At 41.4% G+C, this 23,986-nt stretch overlaps 1 protein-coding gene and 1 pseudogene across 1 annotated transcript; both read left to right on the forward strand.

Annotated features, from left to right (window-relative positions):
* Window positions 1-1,223: 1,223 nt before the first annotated feature.
* On the forward strand, window positions 1,224-12,896 carry LOC124150361 (annotated as a pseudogene).
* An 83-nt stretch (window positions 12,897-12,979) lies between these two features.
* LOC124150367 lies at window positions 12,980-18,914 on the forward strand. Its single transcript, XM_048382409.1, has 8 exons — window positions 12,980-13,117; window positions 13,281-13,302; window positions 15,215-15,249; window positions 15,417-15,536; window positions 15,687-15,803; window positions 16,725-16,864; window positions 17,073-17,205; window positions 17,711-18,914. Exons 1-8 carry the CDS (start codon window positions 12,998-13,000, stop codon window positions 17,780-17,782), a joined length of 759 nt encoding a protein of 252 aa, XP_048238366.1. The 5' UTR covers window positions 12,980-12,997; the 3' UTR covers window positions 17,783-18,914.
* The last annotated feature ends 5,072 nt before the right edge of the window (window positions 18,915-23,986 follow it).

A 23,986-nucleotide genomic window follows, 5' to 3' on the forward strand; every position in this document is an offset into this window, starting at 1 on the left:
TGGCATCGTCGTCCAGTGGAAGCAATCAGAATTGTGGCCTTGGGAATGTTCACCCACTCTGCCTGCAGTGCTTGTGCCAACTGTCGGAAGTTCTGTGATTGTTGCTGGTCGACTGGAATTGGAAGGTCCCGCGTGTCTGATAACGGTTCCACGGCCAGTCTTGTAATGGTGCTTGGTGCTACGTGGAAAATACAGGCTACAGCTGAAGATAATTCTCCTGTTTGCAATCGGCCGATGGCGTTGTTGCATTGGGATTCCGTCAGTCGTGGCATGTTTTCGCTGTTCACTTGCTGTACAACTGTGATGGCATGCAAATGAATGCCCAACAAGTGAATTTGCACTGGCAGATCATGTTGGTGTGTTTCTGCGCAAGGCTCACTCGTGAGTGGGTTATTGTCATTTGTTCATCTCTTCACTACATTTCTGCAGTACCTCATTCTTTCCACACAAATCAATCCCAGTCCATGCAGACATGACCAATTCCTTTTTGGTATTTATTTTGTATGGACGTCGACAACACTCGATTTAAGTTCTTTTGCGTTTCTGTTTTTGCAGAGTATATGTGAAATGTTGACATGAAAGAGTTTGCCTAAATGTTCGTTTAGGGCGGACATCAATAAAACTGATACTAAGAACCCGCACCAAGTTTAAAATAGCATATTTGATCCATTTTAGCAAGATTTAAAAACATTGTTAACACAAGTGACTCGTAATATCGAAAGTTGATGTCAACATAACCGTGACCCTTTTATTTTCACACTCTTGAACAGCACTATGAGCCTGATTAAACATATTTTTCTTGCTTTTTTCATGTCAATCTCACGTGTACTCAAGAATGTGGTACAGTCAACTATGGAATAAACTGTAACAAAACCTGTGCGAAACGAAAGTGTGTAGCTGGCACCACACCATGTGATCGTCATACCGGGTCGTGTGTCGCTGGATGCCTTCCAGGGTGGAGAGATAGTGACTGCACCCGAGGTAAAACCAGCAACTTCATTTGATAAGAATGATCTTCAGTGTTATTCACATGATGAAAAGATGTTATACAGTGTATTTCATGGATTTTTAAGCCAACATTCTCGAAACATTCCCAGTCCTCCTTCTGGAACATTCTGATATCTAAATCGAACTGTTTTAAGACAATGTCTTTTCGAATTATCGCTCTATTATATCTAAATTATCTAAAAAGCATAACTATATGCAAATTCTACTTCCATTTTATGTTTGCAGAATGTAGCAAAGGTACTTACGGAGACGGATGCGCCAACAAATGTCAGGAAAGAAACTGTCAGGGAACTTCACCATGTAATCACGTGACTGGGTAGTGTGACCCCGGATGCAAGGCCGGATGGACGGGAGAAGACTGCAGCCGAGGTAAATCTGCATACATTGTACCTTGTCTCCGCGGTGCACAGCATTTGCCTTTCGCCTTCACCTCAATGAAACGAATCCCCTTTTATCACGTCACTTTTTCTAAAAATGTCATTATTAACTGTTCTGCATAGCTGAAATATCCATCAAATCAGGAAACAAATCAGTTATTGACTTACTTTTTAAGGCGATTATTTTGTGATTTCATAATGAGAACACACATACTTAAAAACGGAACGTTTATCCACTTTATGTCAGAATGCAACGCTGGCCACTATGGTCTTAACTGTAACAAACTGTAAAGTGCCCTGGCACCAACTCATCATGTGACACTGGATGTCGTGTGTGTTGTACGGGCGATGACTGTACACAATGTATGTTTTCGTAATAACATTTATTGCATCTTCACGTCAAATACTTCAAAATAAACTGAGGGGCAAAAGAGACTGTACCTCTCAGTTGATTGTATCCTTATTATATTCTTTAAAGTACAATTTGATTTCAAACTTAAAAATTAAAACCAAATCTCATTATACACAACTGCTGAAGGGTATCTTAGACATCTTATCTTTGAAAATAAACAGATGGGCTTTTTTTGGCACAAATTGACAACAATTCAAACTTGTTAGGTGTCATATAGTTTTAAATTCATATCTTACCCCAGTATTCCTTCAACCATGAACTATCAGTATATTTCAAAGTTTATAATATATTATCCTCGAACATATCAGAATTTGAAAAACGAATCTTTCCTTATTATCTGTACACAAACGGGTACAAAACTACACGTAAGATGCATAGCATGACCGGCATTCCTTCCCATTGTGTAGCATAATCTAAAGCAGATTGGCTCGGGCATCGATGCATCGTGTCAGGTGAGATCAGTACATGTACGTCGAGCCATTATTACGCCAAAAACAGGCGACGTGTTGATCGACTTGCCTGCGCTCATCCAATGTTGTCTGCCAAACACCTTGGTTTTGGGAATTGGGAGGAGAGGCATCAGAATGGACAGTTAGTAGAACACGACATTAGCTACTGGAAATAACGGCAAATCCATCCAATAAATGACGCACGCATGGTCGCCTGGCCGGATGCACTGGTAAAATCCTTGCAATTTTAGATAATGTAATTTGTATAGATGAGTCAGTGTTCCAGCTGTACAGAAATGTGGGAAAAGATGGTCCAGAGGAGGGGAACCTGTGAAATGGTTCCGAAGCTTTCACCCCGTCTGGCAGTGTGTGGTGGTATAGCTATGTTAGGAGTCCTTGTGAGTGATAACATTAACTCAGAAAAGTATCGTCAAATTATTCAGACAGGTCTCTTAGAATCTGCCGTTGGACAACGTAACATTCCATTTGTACCACCGCAGGGTCCACTTGCACAGAACAATAATAGCGCTACAATCATTGTCAATTCTGTAATGCTTTAACAAAAAATACAAATACATCTTAAATGATGAGCAGATGATGTTGAATGGATATGTATCTACTCTGTGCTGCAAACAGATATGCCACGATTTCATTCGTTAATCAGGGAAATCAAGATAAGAGTCTCCGTTTTCATTTTTGTTTCGGATTTTTAGTTAATATCATCTGACAAGACACGCACAGCTGAGACGTATGAGCCTGTTGTCGGGTAGAATCAGTCACCATGAGCTGACTGGAATTTGACGCTTTATACTTGTAATATTGTTTGACTAAAAAAAACAGGGAACATATGGCACAAATCCTGATAAGGAACTGTATCGGACATTATATTTGTCACTGATGCGTGGACCAAACAACATTTGAAACTTTACTGAGGCCCTAAATCATACAATAACTTCCGAATAATATGTTTTGTTATTCAAGGTCAGGAAACCTTACCTGTGTCTACCATTGTGGGATGTGCAACCGCTGCTGTGATACTTCTGTTCTTCGTCATCATCACGGTATTGCTGGTGTAAGTACAATGCTTTCAAAACCCTTAATGGTTGCCGGGAGTACGTTACCTGTTTCTTATGTTTGTAAATTCTCTTCATATTTCCAGACGACGAAAGAGAAAACAGTCCGCAGCATCGTTTCGAAAACGTCCTGTTGGACAAACGGAAAATTGGAATTCTACAAGATCGGAAAACCGCGGTAAGCATTGTCTATTAACGCAAACAATTCGTGGATGATGCCACACACCCTTATACTTTCGTTTCGGTTATTTGTTGCATAAATGATTAACAAAGCATTGTTTCGATCGTTTAAGATTTGGTTCAGGAATTTGTAGCGCATTTGACATTGAGGAGGATGGACTAATAATGTATTCGTTTGACATAAATTACAAAAAAGCATTTTCTGAATTAAGGAAATTATAAGAATGAAAAATGTAACACGTAACACTGCCCAAAGATCATGGCTCATTGGCACAAATCTAGTCTTGACTGTCATCAACCCATTATCATCTTTGAGTTTTCCGTCCATGGCGTGTTTGGTAAGAAACTGGGAAGTGAAAATGTGAATGAGTGAGTGACATGGGTTTTAGCATTTCTTTGAAAAATCTCTCAGTTACATCACAGCGTGTCAGCTTAATGTGGAAGTAATGTCCGAAGTGATGCAATCCTCAGAAGTTTACCACTTTGGTGAAACCATCGAGCACGGGTATGGTGCTGTGAAACCTCGAAACATAATCAGGGATTCGAACCCACGATCATTGGTTTCTGGCGTGCACATTGGACGGAGGTGAGGTGAAATGGGGTTTAACGTCGCGTCCAAGATTGTTGCAGTTATTTAGCGACGTGCATGCACGTGTGTGTGTCTGGCTGCTTGTACTAGTCCGGACTGACGCCGATTCATAGTGCTAGAACACAGAGATACCATGCCGGAGTTTAACTTGAATACCCCACTCAGTCACAGTATACTGACTCCGAGCCGACCAGTCCTTGTTTTAGCCCCTTAATGCCGAGCGTCAGACAGGGTAAAAAGTACCATCTTTTAACGTCTTTTGGTATGACGCGGCCGGGGATCTATCCCCGGACCTTCCGCTCTCCGGGCGGACGCTCTACAACTAGAGCACGGAGGCAGTCCACATGGGACGGAACCCTTCAAGGCAAAATACGGTTCCTTAGACGACTGGGCGACCCGTGACCCGATCATTGCTTTGGATGAATATATTGATAATGTTAAACCATAGTCAACGTATATACTCTTCAAAAAAATAAACGCAATACCAATATGTTTGGCCATAAAAGGAAAATTAGCGGACCAAGGGATGCAAAATTAAAAGATTTAATATGTTATAGTGTCGGTGACAAATTTCCCTGATCAAAATGATCCCAACAAGGACATACAAACCATGCAAACCATGCACACCAAGTGCATTTACAAAAAGGCCATTGAGCTGCACGTACTGCACGTGCAGGATTACCACTATGAACGGTATTAATGTTCAGTGGTTTTGATTGCCTGGCATCTGTGTCAATCGCACCACGACAGTTCAACAACATGCCAAGATTATCAGAAGTGCAACGAAACAACGTCATAGGCCGCTTGCAGACAGAGGAATCCCGATCGGGTGTAGCCAGGGTTTCAGCCATGTGAAAGGACCTCAGCCGCATCCCAAATACCCGGACTGTGCAGAATCTCCGACCAGACCGTACGAACCGTTTTAGCGCAAAAGGTCCCTGAGCAAGACGTCGTGTTCGACGCGTTCCATTGAGTCAACAACATTGTCAACAACGACTGCAACGACTTGGTGTATTGGTGTAAACACATGGTATGGCCTTATCTGCGATGGAGAGATGTCTGGTTCAGCGACGAATCAAGATTACTCCACCGTCGAGGGAATGGAAGAGTCTATAGACGTCGAGGAGAACGTTACGCAGGAAACTGCTTACAGGAAGTGGACAGGTTAGTTGAGGGTAGCGTTATGATGTGGGCGGCTATCTATCATCACCCAGGACAATCTTACGGCTCAACGATACATCAACGAAATTCTCCGACCACACGTCCTCCCAATTGCAGCCAACGTCAACGGTGCATACAGCACGGGTCACAAGAGTCTGTCTACACAACAACAACGTTGATGTTCTCCCTTGGATGGACAGTTAAGTCGACGTCAACCACAACCCCAGTCGTTGCAGTCGTTGCAGGGCCGAGTGGTCTCCCATTCCCCAGGATGTGATTCGCATACTCGTCTCTTCCATTGGCAGGAGATGTCAGGCCGCTATCGATTCCAACAGGGGACATACGCGTTATTCATGGTAGCTGACCTTCACTTTGGACTTTTCCTATGTACCGATAACTGAGATGACCACAATCACCAAGTGTTCTCTCCACAACATTTTGGCTCAATTTCTTGTACGGTTCCTCGCATAAATGTATTTTCCTACCTCACACAAATCTGGCTTTGCGTTCCTTTTTTTAAAGAGTATAATTCAAACGTTCCAGAAAAAATAAAACTTTGGACAAGTATGTGTGGCATATATTCTCAGATATGACAAGTATGTGTGATATTATATGACTGTTATGTGTGTCATATGTTCTCAGATGGTAAGGAAGTGGGAGATACAGCAGAAAGAGAAGTAGATGAGGAAGATGGTGACATAGAACCGCCACTGCAACAGGACATCATCCAGGTTGAGCAGGACCATGATCCGCCTGTCCTTGAACCAGATGCTGATGTGAATCTCCAGGACAGGCACTACTTCAACGTTGGGGAAGTGGGGATGGGTACTGCGATACCTGTGTCAGAGTTAGAGGTCAAGGTTCGGGGAATGGTGGAACGACCGGAGGAGGCTGAGGACGAGTTTCAGGTCTTTTTTATAATGGCTTGAAAATAGATCAGTTCTGCTGTTTCGATATATGTTTGAAGGTGACATGAGCGTCAGGCACTGATCGGCTACTAGTGTGTTTTGTTGCTTTCAGGCCTTGCCTGGTGGTTTCATACACCCCAACCAAGAATCTCAGTTGCCGGAAAACAAAGGGAAGAATAGATTTAGAGGCTACTACCCGTGTAAGTTAGTGAAGTGGTACTGGTACATATTGCCCTCCGAACCCATGATGATTGTCTTACAATGGTGGTGTAGTACCCAGAAGGTGCACACATAATAGTAAAAAATTGTTTTCCAAAAATGCCTTTGAGTGAGTGAGTGAGTGCTTTTAGCAATATTCCAGCAATTTCCAAAGTCGGATATCGAACCCGGGTTTTCGGCGTGACGAGTGAACGTTTTAACCACAAGGTTACCCAACCGCTCCTAAAAATGCCTTTGAATTGTTGGTATATAAACATGACTAATTTACCGGTAGAGCAAAGCACCAGGGTACACATTATCTTATTTATTACTATAAAGTACAATGGTTCCATGTTTAAACTTGAATGTAATGTACACGACAAGCAGCGAGTGAACACCGGGTTATAATTTATCACATTTTGTAACATTACGCCCCTGATCTGGTGTTCTGTCTTTGTATAGACGACTACAACCGTGTGGTGCTGCATGATGACAACAGCGGCGGTGGAGGAGACTACATCAACGCCAGCTATGTGGACGTAAGCGTTAAGTGTTAGATTATGGCCGTAACCCGACGTATCGTATCAATATATGTTATTAATTACAAGATTGCTCAGTGTGAGATCTGACGGTTTAGTGTTTAAATAAGGCTAAAGCCACACTGTATCGTTACATATGTCACAGTGATAAATTACAAGTATATGCTCAGTGTGATATAGCATTGTTTAGTTGTAAAATTATGTCTATAGCCTATCATATAGTCTTATTATATGTTATAAAGTGCGGTGTATGCGCAGTATGATATATGATAATATAATTGTTTCTGGAAGGCGGTCGGGTAGCCTAGTGGTTAAAGCGTTCGCTCGTCACGCCGAAGACCCGGGTTCGAATCCCGACATGGGTACAATGTGTGAAGCCCATTTCCCCCGCTGGGATATTGCTGGAATATTGCTCAAAGCGTCGAAAAACCAAACTCACTCACTCACTAATTGTTTCTGGATGGGTTTATGCAAACATAATCTGACGTTTGTAGTTTCCAGGCTAACCTGACCACTATATTGATTTTGTAGGGGTACCATACCGAAAGGCGCTACATAGCAGCACAAGGTAGGATTAATTGGTACATTAATGACCACCACTACAATGTCGTAAGAGTATAGTGGCTTAAAAACCTTGATATATATGTGTGTGTTGTTATTCTGTATTGATGAAGCCAGAAATAACGTGCGCTGTGTATATCAAAGTACTGAAAGAGCTAATGTCGTTCACAGGGCCCTACAGACTTGAGGTTGTGGATAACTTCTGGGGGATGATCTGGCAGGAAGAATGCAGAATCGTTGTCATGGTAACTGGTCTCATCGAGGCAGGCAAGGTGATGATGCTATATTGGTGATGCTGTCACATGTATTTTCTGTTACACAGACTATAGACGAATTCGATGTATGGGTGATGGTTACAAAGTTGCCAACACGATGTCCAACAGACCCATTCTCGAGCGTTTCACCAAAATAATAAACGTCTATACCTGCATCACGTCGGGCTTTCCTGAAAATACTTGAAAAAGTGTCAAAAGCTCACTCACTCACTCAAACACATTATATGCATATAGAATACTAAACGAGCTCCCGTGTAATACCAATTTTATGAAACGAATGAATAGTTGTTTTATCTGACGAGCGGAAGCGAGTCAGATACCACAACTATTCACAAGTTTCATAAAATTGGTTTTACACGGGAGCGAGTTCAGTATTTTATTTATTACTTGCCATTTACAACGTTTTTAGAATTATACTGTTGAGTATGAATAGACTAGCTGACACCTACACGATCCACGGCATAGTCCAATTGAGTTTAACAGAATAATACTTCAAACACGTCAAAAGTTGAAAGGTATGAATTTAATACCATACAACGGTCCACCTTTAGAATTCACAAAATTATCTTATGGATAAGACTATCGCAACTCACATACTTTAACTTAGACTAACGACTGTCGTTGCGCTACAATACGATCGCCTTGTGGAACGGGCCTTGTACCTCAAACTTTACAATAACGTCACAATACCCGATGACGTAATTTGTGGAATTTTGTTGCAAGACCCATCGGCGAAACAATGCCATGTGACGTCACCCTAGCAACAAGGTTGCTGGGGTCATCGATTGTGCATAAGCTCCTCTCAGTGATCTATCAACTCCATACGCAATGTCTTTGAATAAGCCAAGCGATGTTGAGAGCTTTCGATATTTGTTCGTGAAACGTGTTCCGAGAGTACACAAGCACGCGTTTTGGTATTACAAAATGTGTAATACAGCTGTATGTTTATTAAACGGGTGATCTCTTCACGGGCAAGTAATAAATATAGAATACTAAACGAGCTCCCGTGTAATACCAATTTTATGAAACGAGTGAATAGTTGTTTTATCTGACGAGTTGAAGCGAGTCAGATACCACAACTATTCACGAGTTTCATAAAATTGGTTTTACACGGGAGCGAGTTTAGTATTTTATTTATTACTTGCCATTTATAACGTTTTTAGAATTAAACTGTTGAGTGTTAATAGGCTGACACTTACACGATCCACGGCATAAACCAATTGAGTTTAACACAATAACACTTCAAACACGTCAAAAGTTGAAACGTATGAATTTAATACCATACAACGGCCCACCTTTAGAATTCAGGCGTCCGTTCCAGAAAATTATAGTTAAGGTTATCGCAAATCACATACTTTAACTTAGACTAACGACTGTCGTTGTGCTACAGTACGATCGCCTTGTGGAACGGGGCCTTGCAGCTCAAAGTCTACAATGTAGTCACAATACCCGATGACGTAATTTGTGGAATTTTGTTGCAAGACCCATCGGCGAAACAATGCCATGTGACCACAGCCTAGCAACAAGGTTGCTGGGGTCATCGAGTGTGCATAAGCTCCTCTCAGTGATCTATCATCTCCACACGCAATGTCGTTGAATAAGCCAAGCGATGTTGAGAGCTTTCAATATTTGTTCTTGAAACGTGTTCCGAGAGAACATAAGCACTCGTTTTGGTATTACACAATGTGTAATACAGCTGTATGTTTATTAAACGGGTGATCTCTTCACGGGCAAGTAATAAAATAAAATATCGGATACCCGAGTTTATTACTTGGGAGCTCGTTTAGTATTCTATATGTAGCATTGCATCTGAGCAAAAAAAATTAACTTCTCCTAATATGTAATGATGATCCAATACAATTGTAAAGGGGAAGTTGCTGTACCCAAGACAAATGGACAAACAATACTACATACTCTACATTAAATGTGGTTGCACGCAAACGTTACTTTTCGCTAACACATGGTATCATCACTGATTTTCAGTGATCCAAATAAACTGAGGGGCAAACGAAACGCCATCAAATAAATAATGGTCGTCAGTTTTCAACACATTTGCCAAACAGCACGAAAAAATTTGGGAACACATAGCTGGAATGCAACTTACCTATTCTCTGTGAACATGTGCATGTGTTTCACGTGATTTTCGAGAAAAGAGAATTTAATCACTAAAAAATGCAAAATGTGCACAAAGTTACCCGTATGAAATTCTAGTATAAAACATGAGAAGGATTGTACTCTCTCATCACATGAAACCGTTTAAAACAACGAGCATGCCTCAACTAACCGCAGAGCAGAGGGAGAGAGACATCGGTATGTTCCAAATTGGAGCGACGCAGGAGCACGTTGTCAGGATCATGGGCTGCTTCAAGTGCACCATCGCCAACCTTGTCACACGTCACAGACAAACTGGCAGTACTGCAGACAGGCCGAGGAGTGGAAGACCCAAGGTCACGACCCCACAGGAAAACCGCTATTTACGGGTGCTTCACCTGAGGTCCAGATTCCCAAATCTCACTGCACGCCGTTACGTTGATGAGGTTTTGCGGCCTGTGATACTGCCTTTCCTGCAACGACACCCATGGACGCTTTTTCAGCAGGACAACTTGCGTCTTTCTGAACGCCAACAACGTGACCGTATTGCCAACCAGATCACCGGACCTGTCCTCCATAGAGCACCTCTAGTACCAACTTGGACGCAGGATTCGGAAACGTCAACAGCCGCCATTGACGAGAGATGCCTTGGCAAGAACCCAGCACGAAGAATGGCGTATGATCCCAAATCAGGATGCCAGGAGACTCGTGTACTCTGTTCGATGTCCTGTTGGGGCCTGCATCGTTGCTAAAGGCATCGTTGTCACATCCGATACTGAGCCATGGGTGTAGCACGGGACTTTAAAATAGATCGTCGTCGAATCTGCGGGTCTGATCGACTACTGGACAGTGCACACAGCATGATAAACCTGTCTCCAGAACTTTAAGTACATGGGGTTTTTTTATCTTGTCATTTTCAAATGCCGTTTTTGAATAATTGTTTTTCATAATAAAACATCAACTGTTAAATTTTGCGTATGTTTTTTTAGACTAGAAAACTGTTTGGTGGCGGGTTTTTTACTCGTTAGTTTATGTATGTTTCACAGCTATTTTGCCTATTACGGCCAGTGGAATTTGTTTCGGTAGATATTGGAGACTGGTTATTCTTTGTCCTTGACGTTTTATATTTATATCGTTAGTGTTGGGGAATATTCGTAATCGGTTTGATATAATCATGTTTTAAATACATTTAAACACAGATGAAGTGCCTTCGTTATTGGCCGGAGAAAGGTACAGAGACGTACGGGGACATATCTGTAACCATGGATACACAGACACGCTTCGCAAACTACACGGTCACTAAGCTTTCCGTGCAACACAATCAGGTATAATATAGCTTTGTTTCATTAAACGTTTAAATTGCCAAAATTAATAACCATTAGTGAAACATGATAAACGCTGACCAATACATTATTCTACTAACAATTTCACTCTGTACTTAGGCTGCCAAGAAGCTGTGTCTCGAGCACCTCCACTTCACAAGCTGGCCGGATCATGGCGTCCCAGACACTTTCGCTCTACTGGAGTTTATTAGCAAGGTGAAGGTCACATCCAGGGAGCAGACACAGCCAATCATAGTTCACTGCAGGTAAGAATGGAGCATAATATTTGTTTGTCGTGAATGGCGTGTGCTGTTGTGTTTTGTGTTGACTGCGCTCGCCAGCCTACAGTCCATATGAACCTGATAACCATATATAGATAAAGAATCAAATCGCCAAATATACCGCAATACATTTACACAAAGAGTGAAAATACATGGGTCACATGTTGCTTGTGGCAAAAGTTAATGGGAGTAGCGCCACAGCCGTTTTTTTAACTGGGAACGTTCATGCATAAACGCGTTGCGTTACGTCACAGCACGGTGTCAGTAATCAATGAAGGGAAATACTCCTTTTATCTGTTTTCTAGAAAGTAAGACCACAGTTGTTATCTGGTTGAGGGATTCCGGATATGCTTCTGAAGTAAAGTGTTTTTTGATGCAGGACTTAACAAATGCTCCAAGCGCAAAAGGAATGCACAGCAAACCCCTTCTTATATTTTGACAGATTGATTAAATGATGTCGAGTTTAAATATAGCTATATTAAAAAAGTTGAATACTTAATAGGGACCACAGAACATACTTCAACTAACAATATGGTGCATTACAATGTTACCAGAAGAGGTAATGGTTTCTATTACACCAGATTCCAAGATGTCTTGTGTACGTGGAGGTATAGACATACATACCAGTGTGTTCTCTGTGTGTTCACAGGTCTTTTTTCATTGAAGGCTTCTAACCAAAGTAAACAATAATACATTCACATACTGCTTATTATTTATCTTTAACTGAAAGATCAATACGATATGAGTGACATCATTCAGTGCAATAATGCAATCTAAGCTCCGCCCATCCTAACAATTGCCGATCAAGACACCATTATTTATAACACTTTGGTGTCAGGGTGATGAGTAATGGCAATGAGCTCACCCATTCCATAAACCCAAGAATTACTCATGTCACTATTCGGTGATTACCAACAGTTAAGTATAATTGTCCGTCAGTGTATATGGGTGAACCAGACGAGAACAGAGAGGTCTATGCACAACGGTCAGAAAGAACAGAAGTGAAAGACAATATACGAAATCTATGACAATAAGAACACGACAGGGCGTTGTGTTAAAGGAGTATCTTGTAATGAAGGTATTGATGTACAAGTGGTATTTCCAGCTGATAATTATTTCAATATCTTTCTGTTTTTAAAACAACTCCAGTGCCGGTATAGGCCGTACAGGGACCTACATCGCTATCGAGGGTCTCATGGAGCAGGCCAAGACAGAGGCCGTGGTTGACGTTGTCAGCGTCGTCTCCAGCATGAGGAGACAGAGGACGAACATGATCCAGACAAAGGTAGGCACATCTTCATCTGGAGTGAGTGAGTGAATGTCGTGTAACGCCGCATCTATATTACAGCTTGTCATAACAGTCTGGGCCGGGCAATCAGTCCAATTTAGTCGCGTCTCATACAGTAGAGTGTTGTGCATCTGTTCTAACCCAGTTCTCCACAGGGGCAAACGTCATGGATAGAAGTCATTAAATTAAATCAAGATTGGGTAATCATTCGTTGCTGCTGCTGATTTTGTAAACCATGTCACTCTATCATACATACAGGAGCAGTATCTGTTCATCTACCAAGCGATGGCGATGTGGTTGTCGCAGGGGGACACGTCTTTGGATTCAAACTTCCTCAAAAGGTTGAACCTTGATGATTTGGCTGACGTGACCATGGGAAACAAGACCGTTCAACAGCATCTTGAGGTAGGTACATATGAAACGTTGTGGTTCTGCAAAATAGATGGAAGTTCTTAAAATTGATAAATTTACTGACACTTGTGCGACGTTTCGTGAATACATCAACAAGTCGTGTAAGAGTGACTATTGTTTATTACCACACGTCATTTGAAATTTGTATTTGTTGTAGGCGCTCCAAGCTCGCCCACCCAGTAAGTAGAATAGAATATTACATGTATTTATAAGGAATATCATTTGTGGATGTCAACTTCTTTATTATGAGGAACACAACGCAAATGGATGGCATTTGGGTAATAAGCACTGATAGGTAATAGAATGGAAATGACAATGGACAAATTGGAGCCAGCTGGATAATGTGCCCCGACAATGGTCAAAGCAATAAATATAGGTTCCCTGGTCACGGTTCATGGCTGGCTGGTGTCCCCTGATGTCAATGGCTTCTTGTAGTTTTCTTGTTGCCAGTTGTTGTTCATGGTAGACATTTTGGTGGCTTCCCGCACAATGTTATGGCCTTGGCTCTTGAGGTTGTATTCGGAAATAGCGGATTTCAGGTTTAGTTTGTTGGCAGAGGTCTGATGTTCTTTTGGTCGGGTGTTGAGGGGTCTGAGGGTTTCTTCAATGTATTAGTCCCACAGTTATGAAGATAATCGATGTGATGTTGATATGTCCTCATTTAGTTGCATACTGTTATTTGACCTACTTACTATCCTATAATTTTCACACAAAGACATCTGCACAACTGTAACATTGTGATCACTGACATCAATTAAAGAGAGAATGTTTCAGCATGTGTGCTTTAGTTAATGAGTGAGTGCTGACAAACCAAGAACATCACCAGGGTGAATCTGTACTGAACTTACGGTCATAGGTTTCTGGCACGCCTAAAGGGAAGCAACTCTGAAAAAACGACTTAGACGAATGGGCCCTTCGTGCCCCCATTAATATTGAACGAGAAAAAAGGTGAGCATATATGGCAGCACCAGCCTAAAATACTGCTGTCAGTAGGTGCTGCAAAGATCGACCTCACTCTGGGACGAAACAATGCATACGCATATCACATAATACAAACCTTCTTACAAACACTTTTTGTTTTGTAGTTGTCAGCGAAATAGTCGAATGAATCATTGGAATAACCCTGCCAATTGAATAGAAACTGGTCAAAGTTCAAGGCAACTTGGACAAAGGTCAGGATCGCCAAGACTGGTTTAAAGAGACCATTTGACCTTATTAAAGACATCAAGTCTTGACATTGTGTATTTGGCAGTTATCTTACCTTCTCCCTGTTCTTCCAACTTTCTTGTCTGTTCAGTCCCTTCCTGCTGATGATACACTCTGAATAATTAGATCAGTTTGATCAATGGTTTGAAGATGACGGACATATGTTTCTCTCTACAAGTATTCCTACGCGCCGGCCTACATTGTTACGTTTGCTCACGTGACAGAAACTCTCGTGAGTTTATGTCGTGGCCAGTGTCTTGGCCCGTCGTTTAACATCTCCTCAGAAACCACTGGACCAACGAAGCTGAACCTTCATATACTTGTTTTCACCAATTTTTTCAAGAGATACAAATCCGATGTTCAGCATTCCTTGTCCAAATGCGATAAATTATGTACATGTGTAGGTTGTAGTTGGGATCACCATGTATGTTCCGTTTTTATATTGTAAGTTTTGACCTTAATTTGACCTTTTCACTTTGACAACACTCAAAGCTGAAACTTGTTATGACCATGACACTGTTCTGTTCAACATGTAATCAACTTTCGTGTATCTGTACCAAGTAGTGGGGTCTTTCTTTTTGCGATATTTTAAATGTTGAACATAATATAATATCCTCTTGATTTTGTTTATATCGAAAGATGACCTCACACAACGATTCCATTGAATATCGCAAAACATTGATCGCTGAATCGTTACATAGGCATGTGTCATATGAAATGCATTACAAGGGAACTCGTGAATGGGACATGTCTGTCCTGTAAAATAAGTAATCAGATGAACCACGTGTGGTCAAAAGATGCGAAACTAGTTTGTCACAAACATTACTTCTATAATCGGGTCTTCAATGTATCTGACGAATGCACTTTGACTTATGTGTTATCTAGTGGACAGTGAGCGGAACTCCATCGCAACAGTGCCTGTAAGTACAAAAGCCCATGCGTTCAATTTCATAGGGTGCATGCATACACATTTAACATCAATTTAAAACAATATGACAAATAATAAACGACTCATGTTTTCTGCGTTCGTGTTCAGTTAAATTCCATGGCAGCTTGCAGCCTATATACTAATCTCCTGTTTTTTTAGTCTTATACATGGAACAATGGTTTCTACATCATGAGTTCATGTCCCAACAAAGAAGATATTTGGAACGCGGTGTATAACACTGATTCTCGCACACTCATCACGTGGGGTCAAGAGAACCAGGTTAGCGACGACAATCTACAAAACATTTGCTTTACAAACGTATGCATCGTCTTTCTGCATAAACCATTCGAGTCACAACAGTACCAATATTGTTGACGTTTGCGTTTCTAAAACTTCCTTGCTTGAAACATGAGGTATTTATCTTAATAGGCGCACCTTCCGTCATTAGACCAGGACGTTACAACATCCAGGTTCACAGCCAGCATGCGCAGTGAGGCTGTGCTGTCAGATGGTATCTCAGTCACCACTATTGATCTTGGATTAAAGGTAAGTGTGTGTGTGTGTTGGGGGGGGGGGGGGGGGATCTACTGCCGCATGGTATCTTAGGTGGCCAGAACCATTACACCGGTATTAGTCCAGACAAGCAGACACTCGCTCACTCTCACACTCAGATACATATGCATGCACTGCTATATACATACAATGAACCTAATTTCATCCCACCTCTTTTGCGGTAACCACATTCCAAGTCGATATATTCTGATTTGTCCATGTTCTCACCGAGATACTGAATCTTGTTGATCCTGTCAGGACGGAACAGCCCTCCTCCAACTGAGAACGAGCCTGGTATATCAGGAATATATTATTTCTAGATTGCCTGAGTACCACTACATTTAACAATACACACAGGGGCCAGGGTAATATTGTGAAACCAGTTTATTCATTTTGCTAGCACGAAGAGAAATATCTACTTGTATGTGGGAAATTCATCTCGACGATTGTTGATTCAGTACCATACCATCTTTGTTGTTTACATGGCAAACATATATGACTTTGCCTCCAACAATATCTCAATAAACTGATTTATCCTTAACAGCCAGTAACACACACCACTCACTCTCTCTTCTACCTGTAGACCCTGTGGTAAGTTTGTAGTAAAAGGTGACTAAAATCGATCGGATGATGAGACTCGCTGACTTGATTGATTGTGTATCATCATACCCGCCAGCATGGGACCTGGCTTATTATATCAACCACTGGGTTGTCCGAGTCAGACTCGGCTAGCTACATGTTGCTAAGGTACCGCTGGAATATAGCATTCACTCACTATGTCCTGAAGGTTCTGTCGGTATAAATTCCAATATAGTTAATTGACGGATTTTTTTCAATTGATTACGTTGAAATAATTTGAGGACTGATTCATGTGTGAAGTTTGGTGACATAATCACTGATCTTTCCATTGCACAGGATGATGCCACCACCACCACCACGATCCACAACTACCACCTGACTGGGAGTGTGCGTGATCCAGGTGTCGCTGTGCTGATAGACAACTTGCTCACATGGACACAGGATCCAGAACGTGGCTCCAGTATGATTGTATCCAGGTATGTAGGTTTCGTTCTCCACACTTTTCCCGTTATCTCATCACACACCTACTGGTGTCTGCCATGTCAGCTCTGACCTCGGTCCAAGCTAATGTCTCTGTGTTCTGGTACGAATTCTGCGTCCAGCTAATCATTGTTGTAATATACCTGTACTCCACCACTAATATTGGCTCCAGCTAATGTTATCATATCTCTGTGATGTCCCCAGGACTGCAACAGAATCCTTGCTCCTGGTGCTGCTTGTGAACATCGCCAGCAGACTGAAGGACGACGGGACTGTTGACCTCATCACTGATATGGGGAGACTGTGTGCTCGTCATGGAGGTGCACCCTTTACAATGGTAGGTCGCAATGGTTGTGGCATGAACTATAGAATGAAAAGCACTTTTTACAAAACTACACAAAAATGAGAACTGTGTCACAAGTTGATGTTATGAGTAAAGTAATTCTGTAAACGGCATACTGATCGATCTCTCCGCATATACAGGCAGTTCGTGAAACGAGACATTTTTAAAACAAAATTGCAGTATGAATAATCTTGGTTGATAGAAATTAACTTTTTATTTTCATATCGAGGAACATTTATAAAAAGGTCAGGACAGGATTACATGCAAGCTGTGTAGAAATGCGATAGTCACGTAAACTGGTGAAACTAGTGAATCTAGTTCAACTTATCTCAATTCTGGCGAGACTACCTCTGAGATGGATGTCAGTCGAATGGTGGAACGGCTCTGACATCATCTGACTATTACTTGTGGCATAACATGCTTTCAACCTGATTTGTTTAGGCTAGCCTAGTGTTGTAATCCACAGTCGAACCAGCTCATGTCAGTGTTGTCTTTTCAGGATGACGTCCGTTTCTGTCTGGAGTTTTCTCGACAGTTCCTGGAGACTGTCGGAACTTACGCCAACATCTGATGAATGGACCGCTGAACATATTCGATATTTTTTTCTTTAATTCCTTAGTTTTATGATACTGTTTCTAGAATTGTGTTTGTGTAATTTTGCAGTACATAAATCGGGCAGATGTCCCATTACTTGTTAGAATGACTTGTTCCCCACTTCCTGTCTCGTTGTCATGGTTTCTTATGTTCAAACCGTATGTGTATTGACCGATACAAATCTCCTCTATATCATCCCGAAGGGGAGAATGATCGTGTGTGGGTTTCATGATGATACACATGCACTTTTCTAACAATGCTAACATAAATACGGTTAATGATGTCATGCTGGTCGAGAAGGTCAGGAGTATGTGTAAACAAGTCAAGTTTGACATTATCATTCTACTTCCGGCCGGAGTTGGAGGGAAATAATATTGACAATTATTTTATTATCTTTTATGTCCGTTTCAGTTACTTTTGTCAGCTTTAGCTTCACGTTAAATTGACGGTTAAGTGACGGATACCCCGCACGCTGCCCATTTCTTAATTCTGTCACCATAATGTGAGGATCGCCGGTTTGACTCACACAAGTAGCCCCGACTGAATGACATAAAATTATACTAGTATATCATGCGTGTTAAGGAATAAGTTCTCATGTAATGTCCCGTTGTCACTCGTAGGTTGATAATCACTCATTGTATGTCACTAACGTATCCATTTAAAAAAAATTAAACCTGGGTTTGCGACTTGACGAATCAATGGATTCAGTACAGGGCTGCCACAACACCCCTATACATATGCGAAAGGCGGATTTTAAATACATGATCAGAAATAATTTTTTGTGATTATCGTCTAAACACTGAGGGATCTTCATCTCGCACTATGGTAAATACCGTTCTGGTATCATCATCTAGTACAGTCGCAGTTGAAAAGAATCTTCATGAGATAATATAAAGTTACTGTGATTTAAAAGCGTTGTCGTTCAAAATCCTCAACTACGCCGTTGGCATGGCATTTGTAAGTCCGAGTCTTTGTTTTGTTTCATTCACTTCTATTTATCAATTATGTATTACAACTGGATGCTGCCAATTTAAGCATGTTTCTGTATTCTCATCACTGTTGTATTATTCCCTTACTGTCAGACTTCCTTAATAAACTGTGCAACTGTGTCATACTTCATGATTGGTTTTGTGTATACATATAACTAAAATGAGTCAAATACTTAGTGGATAGCACGTGGATGTCAACAATGTTATTCGAAGTCTATAACCATGTAAATGTCAGCGAGTACGTGATTACACATCAATAACATCACGTGGAGCGTTGCCACCAGGAAACACACCACGTGCAGAAACTCGCTGTGACCCATCCAGGTGTACAATAGCTTTGCGTGTTTTGTACACGGAGGACGACATTGAAATAAGTCGACACATAATATTAGTTATGGTGTCTTTAGTTGCCGTATACGGTGTCATATTAGGTTAGCAGAAACATATGTTTGCTGCTAACCTAATATGACTCTGGCTGACGCCTCGCCCAATCTTTTTCTGCTTACTTAATATGACACTGGCTGACGCCTCGCCCAATATTTGTCTGCTAACCTAATATGACACCGGCTGACGGCTCGTCCAATATTTTTCTGCTAACCTAATATGACACCGTATACGGCAACTAAAGACTCCATAACGAATTTATTATGCCGAAAAGTTTTACACTATTTGGTATCTTTGCCGCACATGTCATGTCAAAACTTAAAACTCAAAACTTTACACTTACAACCTAAGACATTGAGGCTCAAAGGGAGACTACTCTTCAAAGCTCAGAGGCGAAACCTTGTTGATAATTGTAACTTCATATAGTCTTATTAAAGTCACGAAAGTGATCCAAAAAACATGAACGTCCTTGCACATCACAAGTAATGATATTAAAACACAAAACAGTGTCGAATAACGAATTTCTGTACTAGAATTGTCTATGAGGTGGGTGTTGAAAAATCCAAGATGGCTGTTACTGACGGTATATGGTTTAGGTCAATATCAACCATCTTGGATTTTACTGACGGTATACGGTTGGTTGGTTCGTTTGTTGTTTAACGCCGCACTCAGCAATATTCCAGCTATATGACGGCGGAGTCTGGACCAGACAATCCAGTGATTAATATCATGAGCATCGATCCACGCAATTGGGATCGATGACATGCATCAACCAAATCAGCGAGCCTGACCACCCGCTCCCGTTAGTCGCCTTTTACGACAAGCAAAGTCACCTTTTACGGCAAACATGGGTTGCTGAAGACCTATTCTACCCCGGAATCTTCACGGATCGACAGTATACGGGCTCATGTGGGGTCAGTGGTTCTGCTCTCTGATTAGTCAATCTCACTTTGAGGCATAATAATGCACAATATAACCATACACTGCAACTGTAGACCAAGTCAGGACGATGTACCCACACTCATTATATTACCTGCAGGCCACATATTACATGAATGTGCGAACATTTGTTTCACCGGAAACGGGGGACCACCAGAAATGGGCTTCACACATTGCGCCCATGTGGGGATGGTACCCGTGTCTAAGGCTACATGACCCAAATGTATATTTGGTCACTCAGAAATATTCCAGCTAAATGACTTTGGTTTGTATCACATCGAGTCTGAACCAGACAATCCAGTAACTGTCATCGTTCCTTGCAATTGGGATACGATGAAATTTACAAAACGCTTCCTTAATCATAAGAAATCTGTTCCTAGTATATTTTGGGATGTTTTTTATAACCTCTATCAATTAGTAACCATGCCAGGTGTTCGCGAAAGAAGGAGCGTATCTTGCCCCATCAGTGGCCACAGTCGCAAACACATGCAAAGGCACCAATACAGCGCGTCTGTTGGGCAACCAACTATTTCCAAAGCTGAGATATAACGTGTCTGATTGCAGATGTATAGGATTAAGATGTAACGGATGCATACGTATCTTTAAGGCTTCAATACAAGTTAATTAGTCTTCATCAAGCCTTTATGTGGTCATACAGAGGTGGTGAGGTGAAATTGGGTTTAACGTCGCGTCCAAGATTATTGCACTTATATAGCGACGTGCATGCACGTGTATGTGTGTGTGGCTGCTTGTACTAGTCCGGACTGATGCCGATTTATAGTGCTAGCTCACTGAGATACCATGCCGCAGTTTAACATGAATACCCCACTCAGACACAGTATACTGACTCCGAGCCGACCAGTCCTTGTTTTAGCCCCTTAATGCCGAGCGCCAGACAGGGTAACAACAAGTACAATCTTTTAACATCTTTTTGTATGACGCGGCCCGGGATCGAACCCTGGACCTTCCGCTCTCCGGGCGGACGCTCTACCACAAGACCACGGAGGCGGTCTGGTCATACAGAAGCAGAGTTGCAACTACATGTGTATTTGTGGCCGACTTATATGAATATATGGCATAAACGAGACATTGCTATTGGGTTAAATCTTCAGAAAGTGTATATTGCTTATTTGCCATTTTCATCTTGCACACCCGTACCCTATTGTTTAGTATGAATACAGGGCAGGTAGCGATATCAGATAACCTACAAAGATATCTTTTCCTTTTCTAATGAAATACTTGTAGTCTCAAGACATGCTTTGGAAAATTTGAATTGACAACGTTTTGCACCTCTATTTTCGAAACGCAGTGGGTGTATATGTGAATCTCTTACGTACGATTATTCAATGTTTCATGATATGTATTTACACAAACCAGTTATCAGACAGAATAATGTGCTTTATCATAAAATTAATGGGTAGGCTTCTCGGCAGGATAAAGCCAACGGATAAAAACGATATCTGTTGTGGTCATATGCGGATAGAGATGCAATTATCAAAGGTCAAGTAGAGACTACTTTCAGTGTTTATAAACAAACATGGCGTCGGCCTTGTCATTTGGCGATCGAGTCAGTATTAACCATCGGGAATCTGGATAAACTAAAGGGATAATTGCTATCATTATCAAAAAACAGTCTGATATACCGAAAATCAGTGTCTAACTGTGACGTAGCTAAGGCAGTTTATATGTTTTGGCAACACTGGAGATATAAGTTTCGAAACAATGTAGCGAGGGCACTAGGCCTAGCCAAGCGGGATCAGTAGCCATATTTGTGCTTGTAGACCTCTGCGGTTTGAAACCTTTTCCACAAATTAATATAGTTGGATTTGGCCGAAGTATGTTTGAATTGATACCTTGTTTCGTTTTGTCGCTGTGTGTACATCTGACTGCACTTCTTAAAGTTATGACAGGACAGGCCGACTGTCAACAACGTCTGACGTCTCATAGACTAGGTTTAGAGTAGCTTCCCTTTGACAAAGGGCAGTTACTCAAGCGAACGGACCAATTGATTGCCGCGAAAGGCAAGTAAAACAATTGCTGTTTTGCGTATATGTTGCTTCGCCACTGCATAAGAAACAGATTTCATTTGGAACTATATTGGCTACTGTCACTGTCCAACTTACACATCACTTACCCTTTGACGTAATAAATATTAATGCGCGCATTTTAAGAAAACATGCAATGTTAAGGTAATGTTTGTGAGAGAGAGAAAGCGATTTTCAAGCACAGAATTAAAGAATGACATTATATGATAAGATGTTATCACGCTTGTGTGTTTGGGGATGGTAAATATCCTGTAATAGGAATAAACAATATTTATTTAGCTCGCCAAGGTTCGCCTAAATACAATGTTTATTCCTAATGCAGGATATTTACCACACTCGCGTGATAACCTCTATATCTCCTCTGTATTTCTGACACTGATCTACACGTACCATACCCATGGTGATACAAAGAGCCTGACATGTCCCTTCCCCCCACCCACCCCTTGAATTATGTCCTCGTACACTCTCTTATCAATAGGCTTTATCAGAAAGCTCTGTACAGTAATTCAGTTCATTGCGGCCTTAAATTATATCCATTCATCCACACTGTGTGCTATAAATGCATGAATATTTAACTCTTCCTTGAAAATTACAACGTTTATGCAAGGGGACAATATTTCCTGCCCGATCAGAAGGAGGAAACCATATGCATAACCGATAACACTCTTTTAAAGTTGTCGCCACGCCTGAGGAAAAGAGACTAAATGTTGAATTAATGCTGTCAGTTTTATATTGCTCTATTTTAATTTGTGTATCCATAATGCCCCTCATATTCATACATCAGTAAATGAATAACTATGTGTTCAATGTTTCATTTATTACATTATTTCACATGTCTCTCCAGCACCTGTCGCGGAGTTCACATTAATGCAGTTTAGGAGAAAGGGCAAACAAAACACACTTCCCCCTGTGTAATGCTGCGCCACCCGTACTAAACGACCCCCGAACCATGTTCCAGAAACTATATTATGAGTATTTGTCTGTCTGAAGGTAATAACATTATAGGCAAAGATAAACTGAGTCCACGCATCGACTGGATCGTGGGTCAATGGGAAACTGCATTGTCACGTGTTCAGTGTGGTGCAATGACGTCGTTAACGTACAAAGGACACAGACTAGTGTTTAAACCGGATTTTGACATACTCCAATATACTAAAGGAAAGTAAAAGAAACTGCGCTTCATGTACAGTTCCAATAAAAATAGTCTAAAATGAAATAATGCATCTTACAAAACATATTCATGAAGACATCTCCTCGACTTTAATGTCGTGATTCACATTTTGCACGTGCATGTTCGTGCATGGCGTAGAATTTGGGTGTCAGCTTGTTGGGAGCACGCTACTTTCACACGTGTTTTTTTAAATGTGAACAGCGCACAATGACCGTTTAGCTATCAGGTGCTCACAAATGCCTCTGACAATTAACATCTATCCGCCGTGGATATGTTTAAAAAAAGAAAGTTGTCAGATATTTTACTGTTCATCGAAACACAATTTCATCTCTGAAGAGGGGCGGTCGGGTAGCCTAGTGGTTAAAGCGTTGGCTCGTCACGTCGAAGACCCGGGTTCGGTTCCCGACATGGGTACAATGTGTGAAGCCCATTTATGGTGTCCCCCGCCGTGATATTGCTGGAATATTGCTAAAAGCGGCGTAAAACCATACTCACTCATCTCTGAAGACTTCTCCAGCAAGGCAACACTCATGACTTGAGTGCATGTATGACCGGTCGTCCACGTATGGCGTCACGACAAAAGGACAACTATATTCGGTTGGTGCATGTACGGAATCGATTACCAAACTGCCACATGAATAGCTTGGGCAATT

This window comes from Haliotis rufescens, unplaced genomic scaffold (genome assembly GCF_023055435.1).
Source record: "Haliotis rufescens isolate VD_foot unplaced genomic scaffold, xgHalRufe1.0.p SCAF_4, whole genome shotgun sequence".
Lineage (NCBI taxonomy): Eukaryota > Metazoa > Mollusca > Gastropoda > Lepetellida > Haliotidae > Haliotis > Haliotis rufescens.

Bases quoted from the DNA above. Each gene is read 5' to 3' on its own strand.
- LOC124150367 (XM_048382409.1), top strand. From the start codon at position 12,998: ATGGCGATGTGGTTGTCGCAGGGGGACACGTCTTTGGATTCAAACTTC. The intron at 13,118-13,280 runs GTAGGTACATAT...TATTTGTTGTAG, and splicing joins CCGTTCAACAGCATCTTGAG to GCGCTCCAAGCTCGCCCACC. The intron at 15,804-16,724 runs GTAAGTGTGTGT...TCCATTGCACAG, and splicing joins CTATTGATCTTGGATTAAAG to GATGATGCCACCACCACCAC.